The 20,494-nt window shown below is 40.5% G+C and overlaps 1 protein-coding gene across 2 annotated transcripts in view; it reads left to right on the top strand.

Annotated features, from left to right (window-relative positions):
• Window positions 1–19,657, top strand: part of TBC1D4 (TBC1 domain family member 4) — a 96,751-nt gene extending 77,094 nt beyond the window's left edge. For both annotated transcript variants that reach the window (XM_056109836.1, XM_056109837.1), the window contains 5 exons: window positions 1,913–2,157; window positions 5,804–5,963; window positions 8,644–8,813; window positions 13,904–14,080; window positions 17,195–19,657. In XM_056109836.1, coding sequence (XP_055965811.1) covers window positions 1,913–2,157; window positions 5,804–5,963; window positions 8,644–8,813; window positions 13,904–14,080; window positions 17,195–17,428 — 986 coding nt within the window. In that variant the 3' untranslated portion in view covers window positions 17,429–19,657. The remainder of the gene's footprint in view (window positions 1–1,912; window positions 2,158–5,803; window positions 5,964–8,643; window positions 8,814–13,903; window positions 14,081–17,194) is intronic.
• The last annotated feature ends 837 nt before the right edge of the window (window positions 19,658–20,494 follow it).

The following is a 20,494-nucleotide window of genomic DNA, read 5'->3' on the forward strand; positions in this document are numbered from 1 at the left end:
ATATATATATATATATATATCAGAACAATCCCCCCAAAAGTCCATTATTGTGTAAACTCACACAAATAGGGGGCACGGCACTCACACAGCGGCGGTGGCTCTATCTCTCCCGCCACCCGCGTTCGGTAGTCTCACCCTTCTCCCACCCCGGAGAGGTCGATGGCGATGGTCAGGTGGAGGAAGGAACAAGGGCCAGGCTGGTAGGTATTAGTCATAGTTTATTCTGATTCTCTCTTCATCTGTCTCTGCCCCCTTCTCCTTCTGTCTCTCTGCCCCCCCCCCCCCCATGCCCAATCTACAGTCTCATTATATCTCTCTCCAAGAGGAATTGGGGAAACAATTACACATAGGTGTGGTCACAATCAATAGGGGTAGAAATCAATAGGGGTAGAAATCTTAGCCTCAGGGAAGACCACTCCTAGGTCAGATCCTTCCTCAGCAGAAGGACCCATCCTAGAGCATAATCCCATGGGTATGCCTCTCCTCTCCTTGTCCGACAAGCATATAAGAATATAATATAAATCATTTTGTATGGATACAGTAAGAAATATCTTAAACTTATAGAATTGCTCTCCTAGGGCCATCGCGATCTCAGACTACGGTGCTCAGGCCAGATAGTCTTTCCCACCCCTAGCAGGATCCTAGTCTTGTCGTTACCTTTGGATCATGACAGCATTTGTCTATGATCAAACTCTTATAGTTAAGAATCATGGCACTTTGGCCTGGCCCATTTCGCTGCCAGGGTAGCTCACCGCTTGCCCTGGGTCCATTCAGTCCCTCGTCGGGACCCTGCTTTGGGGTGTTAGGAACTAAGGGCAATTGAGGCTTAAGTCGAGAAAGCAGATGCCCAGGAGTGAATAATATTCAAGGCCAATCAAATCCTAAGTTACAAAGCATAATGTTAACGGTCTTCCTGTATCTATACAAAAAGGATATTACTTTAAAGTAAACTGTTGATAAGGCATAAGGAGAGGAGAAAGGCAATATTTCACTCATATATATAAAATCATAGATTTCTGGGAAACTGATCTTACAAATTAACAAAGTCTGATTAAGGGGAAAGCTGATTAACTGGGTGGGAAGGAGAGCATAGGGAAGACTGTTTACAGATAAACACAATGGAAGTCCAAGTGCTTCAGGAGCACTGTGATGGGTGTAACCAGATTGATGGGTGTAACCAGATAAACCTAAGCTTCTTGTGGAAGGACAAAGCAATGTTACCCAACACATTATGTGTCATATTATAAAAAAGAACAGAAATAAATCTGCCTATAAACTACTAAGAAATTTTTTACTTTTCTTTTTCCTTTCTTTTTTGACTTGCTTTGCTTTGTTTTGGGACCAAACTTGACTATTCTTAGGATTGACTCCTGGCTCTGTGCTCAGGGATCACTCCGGGTTCTGTGCTCAGAGGAGCATTTGCAGTTCTGGGAATTGAACCAGGGATCTGCAATGTTACAAGGCAAGCACCTTACTCATGATACCATCTCTAAGATTTCCTTTGAAATACTATAATACCTCTTAGAGAATTCTGACTTCAGTTAGAAGCTTGTTTCAGAATTTGCCTTAATTTTTAGGCAGAATACCTTTCATGTTTTATTCTTCTAGATCTCTTCTGGATGCACTTTTGTTCATGAATTTTTTTTTCCCCCAGAAAGTGGTGCTGGTTGTGTTCTGTCATCACATGTGTAGAGTTGAGGTGATGTCTGAGTAGGTAGAATGTAGGATTTACTGGAAAGGGGTCTTGAAGTCCCTTGAGTACATGCAGTAAGTCTTCCTGGTTTGGTATTTTTAATCTCCCTGGTTTGGTATTTTAATTTCCCTGAAGAAAATCTCTGAATTGCCTTTTTTACCCCCTGGTGTTGGACACCTCAGGGCATCTCCAGAACCCCTGCTCTCATTTCCTCTGCAGGAAGGACATTTCCGACTCACCCCTACTTTTCGGCACAGCTTGGAGCCGGTCAGCTGTCCCTCTTCAACCTCTTAAAGGCGTACTCCTTGCTGGACAAAGAAGTGGGCTACTGCCAGGGCATCAGCTTTGTGGCGGGGGTGCTGCTTCTGCACATGAGTGAGGAGCAAGCCTTCGAAATGCTCAAGTTCCTCATGTATGACCTGGGCTTCCGCAAGCAGTACAGACCTGACATGATGTCGCTCCAGGTAAGCCTTGTTCTAGCCAAAGGCTTAACAGAAATCTTAATGGCAGTCCTCAACTTAAAGAAAGTTTGGACCCCTTATCTTGGAATTTGGATTAATGCAGCGATGTTTTATTTTATTTTATTTTTTATTTTTTTTGCTTTGTGGGTCACTCCTGGCGATGCAAAGGGGTTGCTCCTGGCTCATGAACTCAGGAATTACTCCTGGCAGTGCTTAGGGGACCATATGGGATGCTGGAAATTGAACCCGGTCCTGCTGCGTGCAAGGTGAACGCCCTACCTGCTGTGCTATCGCTCCAGCCCCAATACAGGGGCGTTTTAATTCACTGTTTCAGTGCAGACTTTTACAAAATGTTTTTAAGGGAAGTAATAATGGTCTATAAAAATGGAAATCTTCGCAAATTTTGGAGTATGATGTTTACCACATCATATCAGCCAGTGAAGTGTCAGATACTTCCACCACTGTCCATAGACGTCATTTCCCTCCCACACTTGTCACTCTCGGTGACTTCATTCTTGTTATTAGAGTCTAAGGGTTTGTTTTCATTTTATATTGTCCAGTCCCTAGCTTCTTTATATGCCATCTGTGAATGAGATCACTCTTTGTCTTTCTCCCCTTGGTTTTTGCTAAACTTCTAAGCGTTTGATATGTATGCACAGTATCATTGTTCCATCCAGTACATGAAGTGAACAAGCAAGCGATTACAGGAAGAGACCTGGTTTCTCTCCCTCAGGTCTGTGTGTTACCTGAGAGAAGATACCAGGACATCTTTATTTATGTTTCCTCAGCTTGTCAGATAGAAAGAATCGTAGCTATTTTGCTTGAAGATGCCGTGGTTCTTCTCAAACTTTGTTCTCCCTCCACCACCGCCTCACCCCTGTCAGATAGACCAAAGGTCCTTTATTTTTCATACACTTATTTTGCCATGGGTTTCTAGACAGTGGTTCTGACTTGCACATCTTTTGTCTGTAGCTCTTTAGCACTGGCCTCCTGTTGGTCACCGATTTGCTCGAGCGGGCACTAGTAACATCTCCATTATGAGACTTGTTACTGTTTTTGGCATATCCAATACTCCACGGGAGCTTGCCAGGCTCTGCTGTAAGGGCAGGATGCTCTCCGTAGCTTGCCAGGCTCTCTGAGGGGGCGGAGAAATCGAATCCAGGTGGGCTGTGTGCAAGGCAAACACCCTACCCACTGTGCTATCACTCCAGCCCGCCATTTTGTCTATAAGATAAAATTAAATGAAGAAAGATTTCTTCTCAACAAATGATCTTTTGTCACTTTCATTGGGAGGAAAATCGACTAATTGTATTTCTATTTTCCCTTTCCAAAAAAGAAATTGATGGTAAACATATCTTGAGGGAAGAAATGTTTCAAATGTTGGGAGAAAGTAAAATTCTTAAAAACTTTTTAGAGAATCTTCATGTTACTTCTGAACTACTATCCCTGCTGAATACAAAATACCTTTGATGAGCTGCTTTCTTTTGATTTTGCTAATGAGACTTATTTGGTTTCTGTGTTACCAAAATACTACTTTAAATTAGAAGAGAAGCAACTATTTCCTTTTGAATTTGTGAATTACCTGAGGGAAATACTTGTCTTTTTCTATAGGACTCAATGAGGCAAACACCTTGTTTTTTGTTTTTGTTTTGTTTCTTTTCCAAAGGTTTCCTGTTTCACTGCAGTCCTATTTCTTATTTCCTAGCTCTGACCTCCCGTGGGGCTCTTAAAGGTTTCCCTTTTATAGTTTGTGTGGAGCATTATTTTCCAAAGTTAAGTGTTATATAGATAAGAGCCCCAAAATAATTAACCATGTTTATATTTAATATTAGAAGTTTTTTTCTTGAAAAGTCATGTGATATTTGTATTGTGTTCTGAAAACAGTTGTTGAATTTATAATCTAATGGTTATTTAAATGTATTTATACAGCTGACTGAGCTAGATATTAATGATTTTTTTTTTTTTTTTTTTTTTTTTGCTTTTTGGATCACACCCAGCTATGCTCAGGGGTTAGTCCTGGCTCTGCACTCAAGAATCACTCCTGGCAGTGCTTGGGGGACCATATGGGATGCTGGGAATCGAACCCGGGTTTGCCGCATGGAAGGCCAACGCCCTACCTGCTATGCCATCGCTCCAGCCCTTAATGATTCCTTTTAATAAATTAAATTCTGAGATGAGAGAGAGTATAGAGGGTAAGGCACTTGCCTTGCATGGAACTCCAGTTCCATCCCTGACACCACATGGTTCTCAAGTGAAGCCCTGGAGACCCTTGTGCATTGCTGGAGTGGCCTGGCTGTTCCTGGTGCCACAGATTCTGGCAGCACGGTCTCTCCAGGACTTTGCATGGAATCTTTGTCCCTGTTGACTGAGAATTAATTGCCAGAAGGGAGCCCAGAGTTCCTTAGCACTTTTTGACTAACTTGCCACCCCCATCTGCCCCCAGTACGCACACACACAAAAGATTCTGTTAGATTTATTGAAATACTGTATGTATGTCACATCAAAACAACAAACTGGTATAACTGATCAATGATTCAATACTGAATCTCCCACAGTGGGAATAAAAATTTTAATGAAAACACAATTCACAAATTTGTTGTTTACTCCTTGACTTTGATTATCACAGACACAAGAGTTTAGAAGTTGCTATCTGCTGTCTTTTTTTTTTTCTTTTTTTATTAGTGAAAAACCATGAGGTACAGTTATAGGCTTACAAATTTTGTGCTTGGGTTTCAGTTATACCATGATCAAGTGCCCATCCCTCCACCAGTGCCCGTCATCCATCCCCACGCTGTCTTTGATCCTTGTTCACAAATACTAGTCAGTAGCCAAGTGAAATAATTTCTTCTTGTGCCAGAACATAAAAAGTGAACTTTTTTTTTTTTTTTGCTTAATCTCCTTTAGAAAAGCTATGCTGCCGGGATCCAGCAAATTAGAAACTCTGGTGGTGCTGGGCTCTATGATTCACATCTCAAACTCTCCCAGATCTAGAGCCCTTTAAATCTAGCAGGTCTAAAACTGAATTTCCTCGTCGGGAGCAATAACACAGTGGTAGGGTGTTTGCCTTGCACGCAGCCAGCCTGGCTGAGCCGGATTCGATTCTTCCACCCCTCTAGGAGAGCCCCGTAAGCTACCAAGAGTATTCAATATGACAAACACAGTAACAAGAAGTTTCACAATGAAGACGTTACTGGGCCCGCTCGAGCAAATCGATGAACAACGGGAGGACAGTTTTTTGTTTTCTCGTCCAACAAAGACCAGGCCCAGCAAACAGACAAATTTTGTTTCTGAATAGAATATTTTAGGTTTACTAGAAAGAAGTTTCTTCTGAATTTGTTCTGAAATTAGAATAAGGTTCCTTTGCCCAGACAGTTTCGATTAATTTGCTAATGCAGTGTCTTCTGATGCAAGAAAAACCACTTTTTCCATCTCTATAAACACCCACCAAGAAACTTGCTCTTTAGGACTTTTGGTAACCTGCCTTGTGACCTCAATGAAGTGAATTTGAACTTTATATCCACGTTGACATCATCATCATAAAATAATGTTATTTTCTTGACTAAACTTGCAAATTGTTGTGTATTAGCATAATAAGATGAAAATGAGCATATCTTACATGCTTTCTTTTTCTTTTCCCAATGAACTTTAGATTCAAATGTACCAGCTGTCCAGACTTCTGCATGACTATCACAGAGATCTCTACAATCATCTTGAAAACAATGAAATCAGCCCCAGTCTTTATGCTGCTCCCTGGTTCCTCACATTGTTTGCCTCTCAATTTTCCTTGGGATTTGTGGCCAGAGTTTTTGGTAAGAGATGTGTGTAATTAAATGGAACAATGTTATATATTTAAAAAATAATACCTGTTGTTTTTTTTCCCTTTTTGGGCCACACCCAGCCGTGCTCAGGGCTTACTCCTGGCCTTGCGCTGGGGAATCACTCCTGGCTGTGCTCAGGGGGCCGTATGGGATGCTGGAAAATTAAACCTGGGTCAGCGATGTGCAGGAGAAGTACCCTGCCTGCTGTTTTGTTGCTCCAGCCCCTCTAAGACATTTAGTTCTAATCATATTGGTGCTCTGATTGTTCTATCGTGAATGACATGGAACATCAAATTGCTAGGGGAATTTAATAAATGTTCCTGCTTCCATTCTGAGAATAGCTTAAAATACATTGGTCTTAAATAAAATTAAAATTTAAAGGAGAAAGAATTGGGTTCTTGCCTTTGAGTTAACTTCAGTGGAAACCTTGTGTTTATTGATGCCTAAAAATCAGAATATCCTTTTTTTGGTTTTTGTACTGTATTTAAAGCATTTACTTTAATTAATTGAAAAAAACTTTAGGCACTGTGACTTCAGTTAATGATAGGGTTTCATGCATACAGTGTTCCAATATGACACTCCTTTTTTAATTTTGTATCTGAACTAAGGACTTACTCTGTCTACAAAATTTCCAGGGTTTTTTTGTTGTTGTGTTTTTAGTTTGAAACCAGTCCTAGCAGTGCTTTGGGGGAATACTCCTGGTTCTGTGCTCCCAGTGGTTTTCGCGAGGAGCTGTGCAGTGCTGGGGATCTCAAACAAGGATTTCCTGATTGCAAAACATGAAGTTCAGTGCATCTCTCGTTTCCTGGATTTTCCCCTACTTCTCTTTTATTTATTTTCCATTGTCCTATCCATTCTGGATTCTAAACATGTCCTCTCACTAGGCCAGTAGAAATACCTACATCAATGTGACTCCTAATGTCATTTCTTAGTCTGGCTCTTTATTATTCACAGAGACACATTCATTGCTGCTTTGTTGCTTTGGTGACTGTCCTTTGCTGCAATTGGGGGGGCAGTGCTGGTCTCTGAGCCTGGTGACTTAGAGAGCAGCCCTGAACTCAGCACCGGGAATCAGAACATCTTCAAGCCTGGGTTTGAGTTTCTGTCCTTGTTCCCTCCCAGTATCGAGGACTAGGAATAAGACTATGACATGGTTTGTGTTCCCTTTGTGGAACTTGTTTGCATCTGTTCACAAAGCTTTAGTTGGGTTTGTATAATCCCATAATATAAAATATAAAACAGAAACTGTCCATGAGAGGTTCGTTCCCATGATGCCATTGGGACCTCAATGTATGTCACAAAGGTCCTGGCCATTTTTTATGTCTGTTAGAGCCAGAGTCATTGGTACTAATGATTCTACTTTTAGGAACTAAAAACCAAGAACTTTTTGTCATATGGTATGAGTATTAGGACAACTGTGGGTCATTACCAAGAGTTTAAAACATGGGATAGAACATTGTGAAATCTGAGATTATTATCAATGTTTGGACAGATTTCAGTTTTATTTATTTTGGATGGCTTATTTGTTTGTTCGGGGTCACACCCAGTAATGCTTAGGAGTTACTCCTGGCTGTGCACTCAGGAATTACTCCTGGTGGTGCTCAGGGGACCACCACGGTAGGTATCAAACTCTGGTCAGCTGCATGCAAGGCAGATTCCCTACCCACTTTCCTATTGCTCTGGCCCCAGTTTTCAGTTTTAAAGATAAGATGCTTTGCTTTGAATTTGGTAAATAGAGACTTTCATTTGAAGGAAAAATGCATGAGCAAAAAGAAGACCATGTTTAAGTAGTAGTAGTAGTAGTAGTAATAGTAGTAGTAGTAGTAGTAGTAGTTGTCGTTGTTGTTGTTGTTCTTCTTCTTCTTTTCTTCATCTTCTCCTCCTCCTCCTCCATCACTTCCTCCTCCTCCATTTCCTCCTCCTAATTCTCTTCTACCTCCTCTTTCTCCTTCTCTTCTTCTACCTCCTCATCCTCCTCCTCTTCCTTTTTCCTCCTCCTCCTCATCCCCCCTTTGACAGATTGAATATGACTTTTACACAAAAGGATTTGATAATTTTCAAAATTTAGTGTCTCCTTGTATTTGTTAGGCATCAGAGTTCAGAGTTAAGAGTAACTTCTCTCTCTTGCTTTTCCTTTTGATTTCAGTTATATGTTGTTTGGATTGCTCAAGGTTTTGTTTAATTTCCTGCTCCAGTATAGGTTTAATGACATTAGTTGCCTCATTCACTTTTTTCATTAAGGTAATGATTTTAAATGGTGCCAATTGGTTATGCTGATTTGTTTTTGCATTTCTGTTGGAAAAAGAAGAATCTAAATATGAGTTCATTGACATTGCAGTTTTCTTTCTCAGTCTCTTAAATTTATTACTAAAAACTATAAAATATATGTGGACAAACATATTTGTGACTTGTTTTTATTTTTTAATACTGCTTTTATATGATAGTCCTAAATAAGGATATTAATCAAATTAATGTTTTATCATTAAATTTTTTAATCTAAGAGATTTGGGACACGTTATCTTTGCAAAACATTCTGTTTCACTACACTGAATAAAATCAAAAGCAAAACTCCTCACAAAAATTTCTTTATAGTAAAATTTAAATATTTTACAATAGTGTATGCATAATTTGATCATGACAACCATATTCTCTCTCTCTTTTTTTCTTTTAGATATTATCTTTCTTCAGGGAACAGAAGTTATATTTAAGGTGGCACTCAGCCTATTGAGCAGCCAAGAAACACTGATAATGGAATGTGAAAACTTTGAAAACATTGTTGAGTTCCTTAAGAACACGATACCTGATATGAATACATCAGAAATGGAAAAAATTATCACCCAGGTATGATTTAAAGGGTAATAATATATCAGACTATACTCCAGTTTCTCTGCTAATTATATGTTTTGTTTTGCTTCACAAGAATTATTTTTCATGATTTTTTAAAAAATCATGAAAATTCATATTTTTCACAATAAATTATAATAGTTATATTATTTTAGCATGTTTGCTCAGATTTATTTTATCCAGAAATAAAAGGACCATGAAATGTCTCCTTTAGAACACTGTCTGTGACTTTGCATAGAAAAGGTGATTCCGTGCTACAGAATGAGCCAGAAGTTCTTTTTGTGTAGATCAAGTAGAATCTGGAAGACAGAATTCAGAATTCGGAGCACCTGAGAATAACATGAATATTTCTGCATTTTTATAAATATCAATTTTGCTCTAATAGACTTACAGAGTAGGTGGAGCAAAGAGCAGCATCTTTAGGGTCAATGTTGTGTTGATATTCCGTCCTTTGTTTGTTGTTTGCCTTGCACCTCTAACACTGTTTATATATGTGTACATTTGTTTTAAAAAAGATTCTAAAATTTTATGAAAGGCTGGAGCGATAGCACAGCGGGTAGGGCGTTCGCCTTACAAGCGGCCAACATGGCCGACCCGAGTTCGATTCCTCCGCCCCTCTCGGAGAGCCCGGCAAGCTACCGAGAGTATTCGATATGCCAGACACAGTAACAACAAAGTCTCCAATGGAGATGTTACTGGGCCCGCTCGAGCAAATCAATGATCAACGGGAGGGCCTTTACCTTTACCTTACCCTGATTTACAAAGTCATTCACAGCTGAGTTTTAGACAAAGTCGTCCAGCACCGACCCCACCACCAATGTGAGCTTCCCTCCTCTAATGTTCCCAGGTTCCCTCCCATACCTGATTTCACTGTTGTTGACTCTTTGGTTTGGCTGTTTAACTCTCTTGTTCCTTAACATCACTAGTTGTACCTGAATCTCCTTGATCCCTATCTCCTGTTCCTTTTCATCTGTCCTTTCTCCCCGCCCCTTCCATTCTATTTCCTTTTTCCTGCTCCCTATACTCAAGGGTGATGCGGTCATCCCCCCTTTAAACTGTTGCATTTCCTCATCCAGTCAGCATAAATACCACAATAAGTGGTTTCATCCTTATTTATTCTCATTATGTCTTCATTTAACATAATATCTTCCAGCTCTATCCATGTTGTCACAGATTGCGTTCCTTACAGCTGTGTAGTATTCTGTTGTATATTTATACAACAGCTTCATGATTCACTTTTCTGCCATTAGACATCTAGGTTGATTACAAATCTTAGCTATTATATACTTAGTGCTGCAATGAATAACGGTGTGCATACATCCTTTTAAATGAATGTTTTTCTGTCCTGGGCAGAGATGCCCCAAATTGGAATTTCTGGGTCATTGGGGAGCTCAGTTCTGAATTTACTGAGAACCATCCATGGTATTTCCGTGTCACATTGTTTTTTATCTCCAAAGTGAGACAGTACAGATGCAAGAGCTTTTGTAAGGCTAAAAGGAGAAGATGATACCCCAGTCAGGGTTTCTTGAAGGAAATGGTGTCCACCTCCAGGAGGCAGAGGAAGGTACCGATTCATCAGAGGGCGGCAGAGCTAGTAAATAGTAAAGCCTAACATGATACACAGGCACCCAGGAACTAGTAGAGGGGAAATTCTTCATCCTTCTGGAGCCAGGGTGGTCAAAGCAGTATCTAACTAGTGTTGCCAGATCCGGTAAGAGCCAGAGCAACGGACCTGGAGAGTGTGTGGAGGCTGCTGTGTTCTTGGTGAAGCCAGGCTGGAAGAGAGCAGGCGAGAGATATACCAGCCCTCTCCCATTTGCCATCCCCATGCAGGCGCCAGCAAGAAAGAGGAAGACAGTATGGAATGCAGACCACAGAGTCAGCCTTCCAAGTTACAACAGGATGAAAAAAGCAGAGAGTGGGTCAGAAGCCCATGGAGGCCACAGGTCTACTCCCATCTGTAGGCCACAGGTCTCCTCCCAGACTCTTCAAAGGCAGCATCTAAGAGATAGTCAAAGGTTGTTCTTCTGAGTAAGACCAGATTTGTAGAGAAGGCATGCTGGATGCATATTGATAACATTTTTCAATGTCTTGGACTGGAGCGATAGCACATTGGTTAGGGCATTTGCCTTGCATGTTTCCAACCCAGGTTCGATTCCTTCATCCCTCTCAGAGAGTCTGGTGAGCTACCGAGAGTATCCCATCCGCACAGCAGAGCCTGGCAAGCTCCCCGTGGCGTATTTGATATACCAAAAACAGTAACAAAAAGTCTCATAATGGAGACATTACTCATGCCCGTTTGAGCAAATTGAAGAACAACGGGGAGGACAGTGCTACAGTACTACCACACCCTAGAGACACTGGGGAGAACAGATAAAAGGCAAGAGAAAGGAATTTGAGATCTTTTTCTGTTTGTTTTTGTTTGGGGGCTACACCCAGCAGTGCTCAGGGATCATTCCTGACAGGCTCAGTGGACCATGTGAGGTACCAGGGATTCAATCCGGGGGGGGGGGGGTGGCGGGGCACGAGGGAGGGGGGCTTATGCAGCATAGATCCAGGGCAGGGGGCTAATACAGTGCAAACACCCCACTGCTCTACTGACAGTCCAGCTCCAGTAATGTGAGATCTTTCTTTTTTGGGGGGGAGGGGTCACACCCGGCGATGCACTGGGATTACTCGTGGTCTGCACTCAGGAATTACTCCTGGTCATGCTCAGGAACCATATGGGATGCTGGGAATTGAACCCGGGTCGGCTGCGTGCAAGGCAAATGCCCTACCCTCTGTACTATGGCTTTAGCTCCATGAAAGTGAGATCTTATTCTGCTTTTCTGTCCTCCTAAAACTGCATGACTAGTGCTGGGAAAGTTGTAATCTTGCTGAGTTTCAACAGCCTTCCCTGAAAAGTAGGAATAATCACCATCATCATTATCATCTTCATCATCCTTCCACTTTTTATATAATACTTTCGGTAGCAAATGCAACTGATTCGACTGAAGAATTGCATAGTGTTAATTCGCACTCTGACAAGAACTATATATTATTATTTTTGACTAACTTTTATTAAAAACAATGTGATTTACAAAATTGTTGATGCAGTTGTTTCAAGCATTTAGTGTTCTGACACCATTAGTGTGACCTTCCCTCCAACCAGTATCTCCAGTTTCTCTCCCAATCCCAACCTGCCCCTCTTGGCACATAAAAAGTTTACTTTAAATAGATTTTTCCTTGGGGCTGGAGCTATAGTACAGCGGGTAGGGCGTTTGCCTTGCACGCGGCTGAACCGGGTTCAATCCCCAGCATCTTATATGGTCTCCTAAGCACCGCCAGGAGTAATTCCTGAGCATGAGTATTCGATATGCCAGACACAGTAACAACAAAGTCTCCAATGGAGACGTTCCTGGGCCTGCTCGAGCAAATCGATGATCAACGGGAGGGCCTTTGATTTTGATTTGATTTTGATTCCAACAAAACTTTCAAAATTAGCAATAGAATGGTCAGAAAATATATTATTTTCTATATAAAACTATATAGCCTACTGCATGTGGTTCCCTAAACATTGCCAAGAGTGATCCCTGAGCACAGAGTCAGGAATAAGCCCTGAGTTCAGCTGGGGGTTTTCCCTCCAAACAAAAACTATAGCCAAAAAATGCATACATAGGCTAGGGAGATAGGTTTTAGGTTGCTGCACTTGTTTTGCATGCCGGGATGCCTGAAACCCATGTTCAGTCCCCTGCACTGTGTGACTCTCAGAGCATGATCTAAGCATGAAGCTGGAATTAGTTCCTGAACACCACTGGGTGTGGCTTAAAATCAGAAAAAGGAGAAACAAAAAAGCAAACAATGACAAGAAGTACATAGAAGAAAATAAAAGTAACTGGAAAACAAGTTACTACCTTGACACTTAAAACATTTAAACTTCCTGCTTCCTCCTACAGATCTTCTTGTTCACAAACACAATTACATATGTATGCAGTTTTCTATAAGTGAAGTCATACTATACATGCTGCCACAGTATCAGATTTTTTTCTGATGCTGTATAGTGGTCATTTCCCCATGCCCATAAATATAGGTCTATATCATAATTTGTAATGGTTGCTTAATAGTCAGTTCTATATATGTCCATTGAACAGGAAGGAAGTGCTGCTTCATTGAATGAACAGATTGTCTGATTTTTTCATTTAGTTTGTGACAGTTGAGTATAACAAGAGGGTAAAGCAATTAGACTTTTTTTTTTCTTTCCTCCCCACAGAATTCGTGTTCATAGCTTAAAGGGCAGTTGCTTGTCTCACCCTTATTTAAAAAAGAAACAAAACACCTTTTTAGGTTTTTGGGCCACACCCAGTGGTGCTCAGGGATTATTTCTGGCTCTGTAACTCAGGAATCATTCCTGGAAGTTCTTGGGGACCGTATTGAATGCTCTGGATCAAACTCCGGTCGACTGCGTAAGACAGGCAACTACCCTCTGTACTGTCTCTTCTCCTGGGTTCCCTTTCCTTTAGGCACTGGAGGTTACCTATTCCCATTTTATGACAACATGGAGAGTTGGGTCAGCCCCAGTAGAATCTTAATGTTCAAGGAAGGCAGTTTTGAAGATTCTTAGTGGTAGAATGAATGAGTGACTCTTCAGAGGCTCACATAGATCAACTTATAAATGAATCTAATAAAACTTTCTGTCCCTGTGACAAATAATTCAAAATGCTTTTGGTCTCCAAATTATAGATATCCCATGCAGTTTTTTTGCTTGCTAATAAGCCAAGATTCTCTGGCCCAGATAATATTATTTAGCAATGTTTATTTAGTTTACTACATTTGGGGAAACAATCAGTGAATGGCTATATTTAGTTGCAAAAATACCTTTGAACATGAACTTATTGTCATGTCCTGGTCTCATCACCAGACTGTTTCAGTTGTGTAGATGAGACATAGTCAATCTGTTCTTCAGTTGACAAGTCACGCCTGTTATTTTTTTCTTTTCCTTGTTAAGAAGCAGTTGGAAATTTATAGGAAATACACCAGGTAGAGAAAAATTGTCTCTCAGTCTAACATAAGCCAAAGGCCAGACTAACGCAAGGCTGTTCCCTGTGCAGGTTTTTGAGATGGATATTTCTAAACAGTTACATGCCTATGAGGTAGAATATCACGTGCTGCAAGATGAACTTCAGGAATCTTCCTATGCCTGCGAGGATAGTGAGCCTTTGGAGAAACTGGAGAGGGCCAATAATCATCTGAAAAGACAAAACATGGACCTGCTAGAAAAATTACAGGTAAAGAGAGAAAGGTTTGACCGCTCCCAAATACCCATATTCTGCTGCCCACTAAAACTATACTGGAACATAGATTGACCACAGCGGACTTAGAGCCTGTGACCACACAATGTCCAAAAGCTGTGAGTGCTGTAAACAAAATGCAAACATCAGTGAAAATATCACCCAGGAGAAAAATTATACACTTCCACGGTCATCAGATGGCAATCAGAAGCAAAATATAATTCAGTATTTATTGGGTGTTGCATATACGTGGTTAAGTTCCAGGGAGGTGGGATTGAATATGGAACTTTGACAAACTGGGGCACTTGGGATTTGAACTGTATTATGGACAGTTGGTAGAAGAAATGGGAGAGGGGTGGAAGGTTTGTATAAATAAGGAGGTGGCAGGGCAGCAGAGTTAGCTGGGCATCCATTTAAGGTTTATGTTAGGAAACGGCGAGATAAATCTGATGGAAGCAGGATTGTAATAAGTTTCAGTGTCAAGCAGAAGAGCCAGACTTGAATCCTGTTGAAAGGGAAATCTCTCAAAGTTTGCAGGCCACACTATAGAAAGGCCAATCTAGAAACCTGGAAACTTGAACCAATTAGAATGGGGAGAACAGGTAAGAAGAACAGCTGGAAATCATTTAAAGGAATCAGGGATGACTACGGGAACACTGTATGGCTGAAACCTAATCATGAATAGCTATGAAAAGATCTATCTCACAGTGACTCAACAATAAAATCTTAAAAAAAAAAAATCTGACTGGGAACAATAAGGCTTGCCTAGAGTAAAAGTCACAGAAATGCGAAGGAAAGGAGACTTGTTTTAAGAGAATTGAATACAAACCTGTAACACATAATTTTAGCCATCAAGGAGTTTACAATTACATGAGGATATAACATCTCTTGTCTTCACTAATAAATGCACACAAATGCCATAAAAATTTAGTATGGACTAATACTCTGCACTGGGAACTTCTATGATATGTTTCATGTATGCAGATTTGAGGGGCAAATATTAAGTGACAAGTAGAAGAGTATTAGGTGGCAAACCTTTTGGGAGAGTGTGTTGGCTTGCTGATATTCATTAACCCTATCCTCTAGCTCTGCACCTGTCCCAAATTAGAGATCACTAAAACCCCGGTTGGTTGGTTTGGTTTTTCTGCTGTACCTGATGCTTCTTAAGTTTTACTCCTGACTCTGCTCAGTTGGGGCTCAGGGGACTATATGGGATGCCAGCGATCAAACCCAGATGGCCACGTGCAAGCAAGCTCCCTCCCAGCTGATTATCTCTCCAACCCATAAAGTTCTGCTTCTTTGTGATGTCCCAGAAAAGTTGGTCTAACAAGTGCTAAAAAGACCATCTAAGAGAGAAATAGTTTAGGAATGGGGCATCTCAAGAATAATTGTTCCCCAAGAATAGAAACCCTAATTTATTTCACTTCATTTAACACTTGTTCTGTCCTGTAGAAAATGTATTCTTTTTCTTTTTCAAAAAATAAAAGTCAACATTCTCTATTTTTATAAAGAAAAATAAGTAGCTGGCTCACTGTTCTTTATTACTTGGGTATTGACCATGATCAATTGAGCGCTTCTTTATCAGAGAAGGTGGATTTGTGCCTGCTTTGTATTATGCCAATTTTTATGAATCGTTGCATACTTTCCCAGCAGCAGTTCAATGTAGTAATCACCACTGGATTTCCAAATTATGTGAGCATCTCTTACATCCATTAAAAAAAAACTGTTAAGATTCCAGGTGTGTATATTATAAAGCCCAGCCTTTCTAGAAAGTCAGAAGGCAGAACATCTCTGTAGTCACTGAATGCAGTGTCAGGAATCTATTGTTCCCCTTTTGGTCTGTGGATAGAGGAGTCTCCACTGTGAGACCAAAGTGTGAGTGTGTTTGGTAGCTGAGAACCATCCCCCAGCAAGCCAGCAGCAACAAAGGAATGGGGCCACAGGCTGATTGGTATTCAATGACCGTTTAGTTCATCTCCTCTTCTCTCTTACAACATAGTTATATAGAAATTGTGAAGGGTGGGGGTACACCACATAGGTGGTATTGAATATTATCATAACAATAAACAAAGTCCCTCTCCTTCAGGGGAAGTTAACTTGAGGACAAAATCTCATCTGAGAGTTCAGCACTCTAGAATACTAGGAGATCTGTTCAAGGGCGGGATTCCATTCAGGGTGTGTTGTTTTCTCCTTTCTTAAGCTAGTAATCCATTTAAACAAACATATTAAGTTTACTTCTTACTAATGTTTCTAGTCATTTTGTATGATCTCAGTAAGAGCTTAAAGGTTGGCTCTTCCTGGAGATATCTCGCTATATATCCCAGACTACAGTTCTTAGGCCAGGTTAGTCTTTCCTAACCCCAGCAGGATCTATCAGTTACTTATTTTCAGGTCATGGCAGAGTTTGTTCCATGATTCTTCATGTTCTTAACTTACTATATTTCTTACAGCACTTAGTTTGTTCTTTTTTGATACCAGGATAGCTTACAGCTTGCCCTGGGTCCATCCAGATCCCTCATTGGGACCCTCCTTTTGGGGATGTTAGGAAGTAAGGGCAACTGAGGCTTACTTAAGTCAGGTAAATATGATGGATACTCAAAAGTAAATATTATTTGGAGTCAGTGAACTCCCATGTTACAAAAGCATAGCATCAAATGTCTTCCTGTAACTATACAAAAAGGATATTGCTAAACCATGTGAAGGACATAAAGGAAAGAGAAAAGCAATATAGGATTATTAGTGCTTGATGGAATTGGGTATGCTTCAGGAGCACTGGGGTGGGAGTAACTCAATAAACCTAAATTGCCTAAGACAAACCAATATTATCTAACACCCACTGTTATTTATTGAATGATGACCGAAACCTGCATTTTAGCCAGATTTCATGAAATCAGATGTTCTTTGTTAGTTACCACAGTTGGATTTATTAGGAAATAAATTTATGAGGAAATAAAATACATCAGGGAGGGTTTCAGACCTTTTGCTCCATGCACTGCTTGATTCATTAGCTATGATCACTTCAAATGCAGAAGGTCTAATCAAATCTGGAACAAAGAACCAGAGTCTTCACCTTTTTGATTGGAAGGAATTTGTTTTTCTCACCCCACACAGATAGCACACGCTAAAATCCAGACCCTGGAATCCAACCTGGAAAATCTGTTGACTAGAGAGACCAAAATGAAGTCTTTAATCCGGACCTTGGAGCAAGAGAAAATAATTTATCAGAAGACAGTGGAGCAAATTCGGAAGCTGCTGCCAGCAGATGCTTTGGCCCATTGCGAATCCCTGCTGAGAGAACTCAACTGTCCCCCTAACAACAAAGCCAAAAGCGGAAACAAGCCATAAACCAATAAGTGCCGTTCCTGCAAAAAAGGTCTTCAGAAGGCTGCTGAGGGAAGAGTCTGCAGGCTGCTGGCTTGAACTGGACCCAAGAGGCCATGGAACCACTGATGTCTGGTGCTGAGCACTGTCCTAGGCCACAGACGTTACTGTCATTGGAGTGGCCAGTCCTAAGCCATTGCATATACCGAGACTGGTTTTTGTGGTGGTGGCCGTGAGTGACTATGTACATATTTATAAAATTCTTTGGACGAAAAGAATTTGTGCTTTTCAGATAATAAAAGTACATGTATATTTAGAGCTTTTTTTTTGTTAAGTGAAACTTCATGACGTACATCCAAGGGGAGTTAAAAGGGAAGTTCCCTCTTGGTCACATGTAAAGTCATTTTGTCTTCGTACTGAAACAAGGCTAGAGCATCTTTATGTATTGAAATATACTTGAAGAACACGAATGTATTTTTTTTTCTCCAAAGAACAGCATGTTTCACTCAGTGGTGGCTGAGAGAACTCAACTGAGTTCTCTGAGGTAACATGATGGGCATGTGTCTGAAAGTCGGAAACAACTAATTGCCAGTCATGCGCCTTTGAGATTTTCAGGAAAGCGGAGGCTTTCCTTCTCAACCTGCTTTGTGCCAACCAGCCTGTGGCATCTACATGCGTTTTGAGTCTAGTGAGACATTATTTTAGACATGTGTAAGGAAAAAGTTAGACGTCACGACAAATTATCCACCCTGCTCAAAGAGAAAGAGAATGTTGTTAATTTCCTTGCAAATTAGTCTCATACTGTTACTCAAAGTAAAATTATAGGCCTCCAGTTTTTAATTTAGGATTGAAATGGTCCAGATCATCTCTCTCACTTTCTATTTAAATTACTCCCACAATTGTGAATGAACTTCCCTTTACTTGGTGCCATAGTTAGGGAGAAGCACTTCCCGTTTTTCCCTCCAAAATGAGGAGTTCTTACTTTAGTGCTCTACCTTAAATGAAGGATAAGGACATCATGACTAGGGAAATTATGATTTAGGGCAGAAAAATTATTATTGGTTTTCTGAAGATGGTAGGCAGTGTTGAATATTCTCTTTCTTTCTCTCCCTTCCTTCCTTCCTTCCTTCCTTCCTTCCTTCCTTCCTTCCTTCCTTCCTTTCTCTCTCTTTCTTTCTCTTTCTCTCTTCCTTCCTTCCTATTTCCTTTCTCTTTCTATCTCCCTTCCTTCCTATTTCCTTCTCCTTCCACTGAGAGAATCTAATAAATAAGCTCTTAAGCATCGTCTCCTTGGAAGTGAAAAGTTAGGAGAACTGAAATATTTGAGAACAAATTGTTGCAATCCGTGGGAAGGAAAGGTCAAGATCCTCTTACCCCTGTCCAATTCTTCATTTTGACACTCCTGTTCTTAGCTCACAGATGGGACCTTCACATAAGCTGCTGAGTATATGGAAGGAAAGTAATATTCAAAGTACACAGCAATTCTCTATTGTAGAAATGGTTCTATCACTGTGCCTCTGAAGGTTGGTGCCACATTTTTGCCTTTTCATACAATATTTATCTTTACTGCTTTTTTGCAGTATTAATAGTATCACCTGGAATAATTCGATAACCTGGAACAATTTTCTTCAAAGGGTATATGTTATACACAAACTAAAATTTATCATAACATAGAAAGAGGAAAAGCTCTAAAGATTTCAAGAAACCTCAGTGAGTAGACCACAGGATCTGTAACCCGCTATGTATCATTGCTCAATATAAATGAAATGACCTGTTACAAATCAGCATGCTGTCCAGGAAGTTCCTTACAATAAAATAAAGTTTTATTAGTAAAATTAGTATAATTCTTACATTCTAGAAAAACGCTGGGATTCTAGATACCCCATTCATCTAGGACAAGCAATTGATAACTTATTGCTTGGAATTCCTAAAGATTTCTCTATTTGGAGAAGTAGTTTTCTACAGTAATATGACAAATGTCATCTTGTTACTATCATGTGCGAAAATTAACTTGTGTGTTTGTCATGAACTCTTCAAATTGGGGAAAGAAACTTTGCCATTTTTGCTGTTTGGGTTAGAATCTGTTTAATCTGGATAGTCAGAGTCAACATTAAGGGTTGTGTTTTGGTGTTAAGGGATTATGTGACTTGGAGAAAGTGTTTCATTTGATATTTAAATGTTGTGAAAGTTGTTGCATCCTCATCTGATTTATGTAATGTTTAGCTCATTTCCAATAAAAACATCGCTACAGTTTCCTTGTCTTCATGGTTGGAGTTTTATTTGTAACAGGAAAAGAAACCTTTGGCTGGAGTCCTTTAGAAAATCTACATGATTTGGACCATTGCTACTTAAAGTATATTGACTGAGACCAAGAGATGGCTGAATGGACTGGGACACGTGCTTTCCATGGTGGGGAACTGGTTTGATCTTTTTTTTTCTTTTCTTTTTGGGTCACACCCGGCATTGCACAGAGGTTACTCCTGGCTTTGCACTTAGGAATTACTCCTGGCGGTGCTTGGGGTACCATATGGGATGCTGGGAATCGAACCCCGGTCAGCCATGTGCAAGGCAAACACCCTACCTGCTGTGCTATCGCTCCAGCCCCTGTTTTATCTCCGGCACTGCATGTTCCCCCAAGCCCCACTGGGAAGCAACCCAATCTGGGAGCATCTCATGAGCATTGATTGTATGACCTCAAAACAAAAAACTAAAATCAATTCATTAGTAATTATCTCGCCCTCCTGGCAAAGCCTGGCAAGCTCCCCGTGACATATTCAATATGCCAAAAACAGTAATAACAAGTCTCACAATTTGTTGTGAGACGTTACTGGTGCCCGCTCGAGCAAATCGATGAACAATGGGAGGACAGTGCTACAGTGCTACAGTATAAGAGAGAGCAACCACTTTAATTTTAAGAAACTTTCATGACATTTTCGTTGTTGGTTGCCAATTTAAACTTCTTTCTCAAAGGAAAGTTTTGTTGATGACTGTAAAAATCAAAAGGAACCTGCACTGACAGATTTGTTATCTATCACTTTTGGGGGGATCACACTTGATTGTGCTCAGGACTTATGCCTTGCTCTTGCTCAG

The sequence above is a fragment of the Sorex fumeus genome, unplaced genomic scaffold (genome assembly GCF_029834395.1).
Source record: "Sorex fumeus unplaced genomic scaffold, SorFum_2.1 ptg000008l, whole genome shotgun sequence".
Taxonomy (NCBI): Eukaryota; Metazoa; Chordata; class Mammalia; order Eulipotyphla; family Soricidae; genus Sorex; species Sorex fumeus.